Here is an 11,271-nt window from a genome sequence, read left to right on the forward strand (position 1 = left end):
CTATCTAAGGCATATTGGGCAGGGCTGGCGGCTCTACAGTGAAATAAGACATTAATCACTAACCAAAACAGCAATAGACAAGGCATATTGACATTAGGGAGAGGCATTGGGTCCAATGAGTAGCAGTAGGTGAGTCAGGGAGCCGATTCAGTAGTCGCTACTACGCTAAGCGAGCTGGAGACAGCTAGCAGGCTGGGGCTAGCAGATGGGCCTTCGGCGACGTCGCAACGGAAGAGCCTGTTGGTATTGTAGCCCAAGAATTAGCTGGTGGACCCCTTTGGCTAGCCGGGAGATGGGCCTAGCTCGAGGCTAGCTTAAGGCTAACTGGTGCTTGTTTCGGGACAGAGACGTTAGACAGAAGTAGCCACTTGGATTGCAGCTAGCTAGTTGCGATGATCCAGTGTAAAGGTTCAGAGCATGCAGTAGGAATCCGGAGCTGTGGTAGAGAAAAATAAGTCCGATATGCTCTAGGTTGATATGTGCAAACTGGCAGGTATTGACCGAGTTAAAGCTGGCTGGTGTCCGAGTTAACGGTGAAGATCGCTAGCAGTGGCTAACTGACTACTAGCTAGTAGCTAGTTAACTGGCTAGCTTCTGATGGAGGTTCCGGTTCTAAAGTATGAAAATAGCAGACCGTACCACATTGGGTGAGCCGGGTTGCAGGAGAGTATATTCAGTCCTTAGATGGAAAGTGAGAATGAAAATATACACTAATTATTTCAGTGAAAAAAAAACAGAGGAAAACAATATTTACACGGGACAAGACAAAACACACATCCGACTGCTACGCCATCTTGGAACAAATCTGTGAAGTCTTGGAAATGGGCTGTGGCCCTGGCCTATCCACAGGTTGTTTAGCCGCAGTCTGACATGTCTCGCCCGTGTGGAGGGGAAAGACATATTTATGATGTTCTCTATTTTGCAGTGTTTGGGGAGGAATGCCGCCTCCTCTGAGCACCCCTGATGTATGGACCTCTATGGCACGCGTGACTTATAGCACTTTGGGGCTGTGTTTTTCCCCCCAGCTATAGTGGAAGTCTCTGTTAAATGTAACTGTCGCTGGTTGGGCCTTGGTGGTTTGATAGAGCCTTACAGATACAGGAACTCAATTACTGCTAGCTTCATTGCAGGCAGAAGGGTGAATTCAATCCAAACTGCTCTGTGAAATATGCTGCATAAATGCAGGTTTTAGGTAAGCCTAATGCAAGTGGTTGAAACAGAAGAGAAGTGAGATAGATTGCAGCAGTTCTATCTTGATGTAGTTCAGCCTAGAATGAGCAAACTCTACATACTTTGTAGGACCAATATGGCCAGGCGGTAAAGTGTTGTTCTGTGCTTCTAAACATGGTGTTGTAGTTTTGACTTTACATTAATGATAGAGTGTTGCCCTAATGCATTTCATCATGCATCTTGGAGTGGGCTTTAAAAGCATTGTTAAAGACTGCAGGCAGGTTGGTTCCGTGGACTAGTCGATGCATATCGTGTCATTTGGCGCAATAGAATACTCTATATGGTTCGGCAAGGGTGTATTGACTATATTTTGGGAAAGCTTGGTTATTGTTGTCCCTTCAAGTTTCAAATGATCACTTAGTTTCATAAAACAACCATCCTCAACTGACCCCAATTTTGGTCACAAGGTAAAAATCTGTAATTCTGCCCCTGAGCACGGCAGTTAACTCACTGTTCCCCGGGCGCCGAGGACGTGGATGTCGATTAAGGTAGCCTCTCTGATTCAGAGGGGTTGGGTTAAATGCGGGACACATTTCAGTTGAGTACATTCAGTTGGACAACTGACTCGGTATCCCCCTTTCCCTTTGCAGTACTCCAGAGTCCTTTCCTTATTGCGATTGAAATCAAAATCTGCAACAAAGTGGTAATAATGATGTGTAGTATTAATACTATTACCATTTGTATTCCTTTTGAATATATCCTAATATCCAACATCCGGCGATGAAAGAGCACTAACAGACCAGCATCCCCTTTAGACATTAGCAGAATGAGATGGCAGGACACCAACACTTCTTCCCTCAGGCTGTCATTGAGAAAGCCCAAATCAATCTCCCACAATCCAAAATTGTGTTTATTAATGAGCCTTGGCCAATCTAATTTGCTCAAGAGCCAATCAGATCGGCTCGGTTGGTCCTCAGAGGCTTTAAGGGTCCCGCATCGGTTGCGCAGATGTTTGACACTAGAGATGAAATACAGCCTGTGACATGACACGCTAAACGTTTCTGCCGAGAAACAGAGACGGCAGAGCAACTGCACTCACACAGGAAAACCATCTCTTCCTCTTGAGCGAATCTGTTACTGCTGCCTCGGATCGCCCTACTTATCAGTTGAGCACATAATAGGCACGACATGACAGGACGCAGATGTCAATTGGAGTTGGATTAGCTGGTAAACTGTCTGGTAAATACACAACACACCCATTCAATACAGACCAAAACGATTTAAAGGTCAGACGAGTGTCATGTGGAGAATCCCTCTTCATGGCGTGTCTTGGCGATGTTTCTGTGTGCGGTCACAAGGCTGTGTAAATGTCTTCTAAATACACAGCCTGTGTCTGTTCTTTATCGGAGCAGTAGCAGGCTACATCCTGGACTGTGTGGGCCAGGAATTAGCATAAGTTACACTGCCAGGAAATCAAGCTGCGTTTTGGGATATGAGAGGTATAGGCCCTACGGTAGAGTATCTGCGAGGACTTCTGTTGTCTTGAAGGGTCAGAGTCGTGCTTCGGCACGTGTCACAGATGAAGACTCACTACTCCCACCACACACACGCACGCACACACACACACTCAACTCTGACCCCCATAAATGCACACTATTTCATCACCCCACTACCATGTCTAATTTCAACATGTTCAATTCATACGACCTTTCTTTGATTTCGATATAACCACTGATTAGAGCCATGACTCTCCACTACATAGTACAGTATTGGTTTAGTGGCTTAGTTGCATACCGAACAGTGACATAGTCACTTCTTTCACCTCTCTCTGTAGAAATCATCCATCTACACACCTGTCTAACGACTTGCTCCAAGAATACACACCACTGACCGTTGTCTCCACTTCATGAATCTAACCTGAAACCACATGGGTACAAGCATAAGTGTCAGTCAACCACATTTTGAGGGGCAACGGAATAGATTTTGTAAGATATATTTTACCGCCCTTCAGTTTCATTGGGCATGTCGTCTCTGGCTACACACTTTTCTTATCCACAACACGGCCACCAGTATTGCAGGTGAATACCCCCCCCCCCAAAAAAAATCAAAAAATAAAACAGCCTATCCAACCTTTCTCATAGGAAAAAACACAACTTGACCAAGACTTGTTACCCGCCTACTCCCCTGTCCATTCCGATTGACGCCAATGGATCTCAGGAAATGATTTTGCTCAACAGAATATGATTCAGAGTGCAGAGCAGACACATTGGCAAGGTCCTCTAACAGTGTGTATTGGCTCTGAGCGTCCATTTTTGGGGAGAGAAAGCTCTTAGGCATGTGATAATGTGGGTTAGAGAAGGGCAGGCCACAGAATGAGCTCCTAATGATGCAGGTCACAGCAGGATAGAGAAGACCCACAATACATCATTTCTGCTCTCATACCAAGAGTGATTTTACAATTCGCAACGACAAACCCTCAAGTGTGTTTAAGCACATATAGTTCCTAATCGTTTCCAGTTGAGGAGAACTGTTAGGGGCTGAGATCGCGTCGGATCTGATAATGGTAGTCACGGAGTGGGTGGGTCGATGAGGAAAACTCTGAGGTGTATGGATTGGAGTCATTGACTCTATTGGATCATTGAATCAATCGTCAGCAAGCTTCCAACGTTAGTCGATGTCAAGTATCCTAATGACATCGTAGCACAAATCTGCATTTGAGATGCAGGAGTACGCTTGTCAATCACCTCCTCAATCAACACTGTCTTGTCTCCTTCCAATGCCAGTCACTCAACCTAAAAATAGAACACCACAAAACGCATTGTTCTGGGGACATGGCAGATGTCCGTAGATCAGCATGAGACAACAGCCCAACCCCAGCCACGGTGCCTCCAGACTGGGGCTCCGTCATGCTGGTCCCCCCTCCCCATCCTGTATGTTGCCCACTGGTTAACTGCGTCTCTCACCAGTACATCTGGAGCCCTGGTTGATTTACAGGTTCCACATGTGCAGGTTAGACTGAGACAGCAGGCCTGCCATACTGTAACATGCAGTGTCTTAGGGTTAATATGCTTTCTCTCCACAAAAATAACCTACTATACGGTAATAGTAATAGGCCTGTCATAGTAAGCGCAGGAGGCCTCTGTGATCATTCTGACAGAGAATACTGTATCAATCTGTACTGTATGAACAGGGGGAAGACAGTGGGCATAGTGCATACACACAAGGAGGGACATTGTGCATCTGAGACATACTGGACTAGGACCAGTAGGAGAGTAACAGTATGCAGCCTACTTGATGGTACCTCAGTGGGCTGTACCTGGGTCAGCCCGTAATGACTTGGTCTTTGGTCTCTCTGCTCCTGTTATACTGTAAATGGCTGGTCTGAGCCCTGCAGGTGAAAAACGTACCTTCCAGACAACTCTGTCGACCCTTCTCCCTCTTTTCTCTCTCTTTAATGCGTTTATGTTGACTCAGGTGGAGAGACTGTTTGCAGAGCACATGCACACAGTCAGTCACTGCTGAAAGGATAACTCTCTCAGGAGGTCTCTTACAGTTTGTTATGTCTTCTCTCCCTCTAAACCCCCTCTTCTATTCCGTCCTCCTCTTCCTGTATTCTTCTCCACTCTCCATCCAATCCCCTTATTCTGTCCTCCTCCTCCTCTCAGACTGTTCCTGAAGAGTCACAGTGGGACAGCGGGCAGGCAGAGCAGTATGGTGATCCACGGGGCAGACTTCAGCACCAAGGACATGGACAATGACAACTGCATGTGCAAGTGTGCCCTCATGCTCACAGGGGGTAAGTACCAGTGTCCCCATAATGCACCACACTGCAGTGTTGAAAATATAGTTTACCAAGCTACCAATTACGTCACAATGGAAGACGTTAAGCTACCCCTTAAAGTTACTTTGAAAAAGTAGTTTACTACATCCAAACGACTTAGGGATAAATAATAATATCTAAACCTGAAATGTCATAGACTACAAATTGAAAGAACAGGTCACTCTGGGGTCATATGTTAAAAGAATGTATAATTTAGCCTATTAAACATAAAAAACAATGTTTCAAGTGAGAATTGGGCAGGTCTGATGCCTAAAAAGAAAGGCAATTCTTGCCTACTTCACCCATAATGCACTAATTAGCAGTAGAGGCTGCTGAGAGGAGGACGGTTCATTATAATGGCTGGAACGGTGCGAATGGAATGGCATCAAACACCACTCCACCGATTCCACTCCAGCCATTACCAGGAGCCCGTTCTCCCCAATTAAAGTGCCACCAACCTCCTGTGCTATCTAGTGATCTGGCAAGGGAGACCCCATAATGCACCACACTGAGAGATGGCACAAGAAGAGTCCCCACAAACCACCACCTCATGGCAGAAAGGAAGATTCATCTTATACTGAACAACATCATAAATGCAACATGCAACAATTTCAACGATTTTACTGAGTTACAGTTCATATAAGGAAATCAGTCAATTGAAATGAAATCATTAGGCCCTAGTCTATGGATTTCACATGACTGGGCAGTGAGTGAGTGGGTGAGTTTTTCCCCACAAAACGGCTTTATTGCAGACAGAAAGACTCAGTTTCATCAGCTGTCCAGGTGGCTGGTGTTAGACGATCCCACATGTGAAGAAGCCGGATGCGGAGGTCCTGGGCTTGGGCTTGGGTGGTTACCCGTGATCTGCGGTTGTGAGGCCGGTTGGACGTACTGCCAAATTCTCTAATATGACGTTGGAAGTGGCTTATAGTAGAGATATTAACATTAAATTATCTGGCAACAGCTCTGGTGGACATTCCTGCAATCAGCATGCCAATTGCATGCTCCCTCACAGCTTGAGACATCTGTGGCATTGTGCTGTGTGACAAAACTGCATATTTTAGAGTGGCTTTTTACTGTCCCCAGCACAGGGTGTATCTGTGTAAAGATCATGCTGTTTAATCAGCTTCCTGATATTCCACACCTGTCCGGTGGATGGATTAACTTGGCAAAGGAGAAATGCTCACTAACAGGAATATAAACACATGTCCTGGATCTTTTATTTCAGCTCATGAAACATGGGACCAACACTTTACATGTTGCGTTTCTATTTTTCTTAGTATAGTAATGCATCCTGGTCAATTGTCTAGAGAACTTGGTTCTACTACAAGACCGCCTAGCTCAAACCCTGACACTTGTTTGGGTTATTTTGGCACGGACCTGTGCATGTGGCATTGTACCACAGTACAGAGTAATGAGGCATGTGTGGAGCTTACTGCATCCTCTAACTTGTGCACCCACCACTCAACACAACAGCACATTAGGGGTTTCAAATGAGCAAAGGAGCACCACAAATGTCCATGAGCCGGGCACCAGTGTCAGGGAGATTCAAAATGACTTTAATTATCGGGCAATTGTATCCACTCCGATCTAAGGACCGCATATTTTCCTCATTCAACCAACCAGTCTCACAATCCAGCAGTGTGCTTAACAGGGCACTGACTTCAATTTTTTTAAACCATATTCACTGTAATAATATTTACATGTTATCAGTGCAGAAGTAAGCGGTGGGGGAAATAGACGCATTGAGAAAAACATTAGTAACCAAAGAGGAGGTTGGTGGGAGGAGCTATAGGAGGACGGGCTCATTGTATGACTGGAATGGAATAAATCGAATAGTATCAAACACATACACCAAATGGAAACCACATGTTTTACTCAGTTCCATTTATTCCATTTCAGCCACTGAAATTAGCCCGTCCTCCTATAACTCCTCCCACCAGCCTCCACTGACCTACATACAGTGCATTCGGAAAGTATTCAGACCCTTGGAACAGCTTTATTCTAAAATTGATTTACTCATCAATCTACACACAATACCCCATAATGACGAAGCAAAAAAAGGCTTTTATACATTTATTTTTTTTAACGTAAATATTGCATTTACATAAGTATTCACCTCCCTGATCAAGGCTCTTCTCCCCGAAGGACAATTCCTTAGACCTCGTGGCTTGGTTTTTGCTCTGACATGCACTGCCAACTATGGGATCTTATATAGACAAGTGTGTACCTTTCCAAATCATGTCCAATCAATTGAGTTTACCACGGATGGACTGTAATCAAGTTGTAGAAACATCTCAAGGATGATCAATGGAAACTGGATGCACCTGAGCTCAACAAGCAAAGGATCTGAATACTTATGTAAATAAGGTATTTCAGTTTTTAATTTGAAATACATTTGCAAAAATTTTGAAAAACCTGTTTTCCATTTGGGGTTATGGGGTATTGTGTGTAGATTGATGACGATTTTTTTTGTATTTAATCCATTTTAGAATAAGGCTGTAACAAAATGTGGAAAGAGTCAAGGGGTCTGAATACTTGCCGAATGCACCGTACATACATACAGTACAAGCTCATTCATACTGAACAGACCTAACCCAGGCCTACTGTATGTTCACTAGGTTCACTGAGGTGACTGAGGTGACAATGACAAAAGACTATCTGGTTCTGGAAACAGATCGCCAACTGTTTCTAACGGGGGCAGCTGTTTTTACAAGATAGTAAAAGCTCGGCCCTGGAAACACAAGTCACAGGGAACCAATGGGAAACCTTTATCAACGTGACACCCATGCTAAAGGCAAGGACAGCGGTACTAACTATGGGACTCACTGGTAGGTCTTCTGTGAAATGCCACAGCCCAAACTGGCACTGGTATTTAGGCCTGAGGGGAAAGGCTATGCCCCAACCTCCGATTGACACGTCACACCAGCCACACGATGAAATGGAAAGATTTGTGTTGCTCATTTTCATGTGCTCTTTGGTGCTAGTAATGTATTTGGATAAAAAGTATATGCAAAGGTTAAGCGAGAAGAAGAAAGGGGTGCAACAGCGTCATATGCAGGGAATGCAATTCTTACAAATGCCATGCACAACAGAGCCTATTTGAGCCCATTCACCTTTACCCTTTCTCTAAATACCATTGGGTGTAAACAGGTCCCAAAAGTGGTTAACAACAGGTATCGGCAACCCCTATGTACCTACACCACAGTGACCAGATACCTTTGTGATTATGTCTGAACCAGTGCTATAGCTAGTGTTGGAGTTCACGTAGGCACACTGTCAAGGTTCAACATTACAGAACCAGAACAGAGAAATTCAATGTGACGTTTACGGTCTTTCTTTTAGCGTTTCATACACACTAATGCTTGTTTTTGTCATAGGGGTTTAAAAAAAAAATCTCATTCACTCCCCCCTCCGTTCTTGCTCTGCCCAGGTTGGTGGTTCGACGCCTGCGGCCCGTCCAACCTCAACGGAATGTACTTCACCAAAGGGCAACACGTCGGGAAGCTAAATGGCATCAAGTGGCACTACTTTAAGGGTCCCAGCTACTCGCTACGAGCAACAACCATGATGATTCGACCACTGGACTTCTCATAGACATCAAGTGCATCTGAAATGGCACCCTATTCTCTATGTAGTGCAATACCTGGTTCAAATTAGTGCACTATATAGGGAATAGGGTGCCATTTCAGATGCAGCACCTTCTGCCCACGCTCTCTGTTAGACCACTGGGACAACTATATTGGGAGGAACGCTTCCTGCTTTACCCTGTTACTATCGTCTCACCATAACGACTTTGGAGTTTGTTACGGCGTTGAACTCTACACCACCTGGCTGTTGCTTGGTAACTATACTCCAGGTGTCGGCCTGGAAGTGTGGTTGGAGAGAAGAGGGCTTGTGGAACGAGAGGGGTCCCGTCTTGTCACGTAGCTGAACTGCGACTGGTGAACTTGCTGCGGTTGGAGGACATATTTTAGCTTTGCTCTTTTTTATATTTGAGGCATAACCTCAAGTAGAGTTCAGCTCTCAGCTCTCACCCCAGGCCTGTGGACTACTGGACTCCTCTCCTTTTTGGGAACTAACTGCAACATGGCAGCTTTGTCTGTATAGGTAGACTACCCATAGACTACATGAGAGACTGCATAGACTCTTTCAGACTACATGACTCCCTATGAACTCTGTGCATCTGGAATGTCCTCACAACCATACGGGAGATATATACATTTTTATAGAGGTGTGGCACCAAGGCATTGGGACAGTGAACAATGCTTTGTATTTCATGTTTTTTATTCCTATATAGCCTAATACATTTGGAATGACGATGTTTTTTTTGTTTTTTTTTACATAAGCCTCTCTGGATCGTTTCTGGAGAGGAATAACCACAAGCTCACAGCTTACAAGGTCACCTTCCATATAACATGTTGGTCTAATATGTACTGCGGACGCCAAAGGCAGTTCTGAGAAAAAGTATGGCTCAGTATACGGTTTTGCTGCCACTTATATAGTTGTTGTCCTGACAGTGCAATGATTATCTTCAAAGTTCAAGATGCCATGTTATTATTGGATTTGGCCACGGATGGGGATTTATCTGCATTTGCTATTGGCTGACAAACAACCAATGGTTGCCAAGGCCCAATATTTGTTGATGTATTTGTTGATTCCTCATTTAAGTACGAAAAAGAACATACTGTAATGAAGGCAGGTTGCATGTAATATTAAGTCAACTGGTATAACTGTGTATGAGAAGGACAACATTATTTGTTATACCAAGCCAATTGAAGGTAGTGTATATTATATCATACTTATCTTTATCTTATGTATATCTGTATGATAATGGTCAGTTTCCCATCTCAAGTATTGTCATACATCTAGCCCCCTAAAACGTATATGGACATGGATGGTGTAATTCTAACTTTCCTGGGAGATTTGAAATCCTTTGGACATTAGATTTGGATTTTACATTTGAAAACACTATAGTATTGGGCAATAGCAAAGTCTAGATGATTTGGACCATTCCGACCACCTATTAAGCCCAACCTAGAAATGGTGCTTGGTGTATTAGAGTAAAATATAATAATCTACCCAACAAATGTGTTACCAGATTAAATGTTGGCCTAATTGATGTTATGCTGTCTACAATGACTCGATCCACAATCTCATACATGTTCCCTTCAAATGGTACTTAAAAAGGGGTAGAGGTTATGTTATGAAGTAATCACCTTTTTATGACTTCGGAGGTGCTGTCGGGGCCTTGACAGAAATGTGGTCTGTCCATATTTTGAGCTCTAACCACTGACCGAAAGACACATCCCATTTTGTTGGAAACGCCCCACAACGTCCCTCGAATGTTTCTTTGCTTAGACAGACGACCGCACTGAAGCCAATATCCAGACAGATCTGTCTCTTTCATCAATGCAGCTTGGAAACTGTCGTTTTAATAACACTTAGCTGAGGCATAAAATGGATGATTCATTTAAGTGTGTGTACTTGTATTGCATTACTGCCAGCCTGAAACAACAAGAAAGAATATACGGTTTAATATACGGTATTACTAAGGGTAGGCTGCATATACATGTTGAAGGACACATGGTATCTGGAACTCATTACTATGAAATTCCATGTTTATTAACATACTCAAATTGTATAATTTAATGAGTGCATATGTAAAATTACTTTCCTGAGGAAAGCTACTCCTTTTCGTTTTTGTTCCTCCAGAATCACTGTGGTGTTTGAAGTTGAGCATAAAATATAGAAGTAATAATAATAACAGTTGAGAAACGTGCCTTAAATGATTCTGCTTTTACCTCATTAAACTGTAGATTTGCTATTTTATTTAAACTACATTTTTTTGTAACAAGTTGTCAAAATGCCATGTTTTTGGACGAAATAAAAAAAGCATGTGATGCACTAATGTTTTCAATCTGTTTATGCATTGGGTGTTTTTTTTATGTACAATGTGTTGATTTTGAAACTGACCACTTTTGGAGTCACAAGTCTCTCTCACCGCAAAGTTTCTTTCACACATACAATCTCAGTTCCCACTGGGCACACACTGGTTGAATCACTGTTGTTTCAAAGTCATTTTTCAATGTATTGTGACATATAATCAACGTGGAAAATACATTGGATTTGAAAAAAGTTATCAACCAGCACTGTTTTCATCTATATTCAACCAGCATTGTAAAAGTTGAGATTAGGGTAATCGTCAATCTAAATTCAACATAACCATAAGAACTATGTATACGTATCACGACTCAGGATAAGACCCAGATACAGTCAGT

The 11,271-nt window shown here is 43.3% G+C and overlaps 1 protein-coding gene across 2 annotated transcripts in view; it reads left to right on the forward strand.

Annotated features, from left to right (window-relative positions):
* Positions 1 to 10,904, forward strand: part of LOC135550064 (angiopoietin-1-like) — a 63,298-nt gene extending 52,394 nt beyond the window's left edge. For both annotated transcript variants that reach the window (XM_064980526.1, XM_064980527.1), the window contains exons 8-9: positions 4,836 to 4,966; positions 8,424 to 10,904. In XM_064980526.1, coding sequence (XP_064836598.1) covers positions 4,836 to 4,966; positions 8,424 to 8,587 — 295 coding nt within the window. In that variant the 3' untranslated portion in view covers positions 8,588 to 10,904. The remainder of the gene's footprint in view (positions 1 to 4,835; positions 4,967 to 8,423) is intronic.
* The last annotated feature ends 367 nt before the right edge of the window (positions 10,905 to 11,271 follow it).

The sequence above is a fragment of the Oncorhynchus masou genome, chromosome 12 (assembly GCF_036934945.1).
Source record: "Oncorhynchus masou masou isolate Uvic2021 chromosome 12, UVic_Omas_1.1, whole genome shotgun sequence".
In the NCBI taxonomy this organism is placed as follows: Eukaryota; Metazoa; Chordata; class Actinopteri; order Salmoniformes; family Salmonidae; genus Oncorhynchus; species Oncorhynchus masou.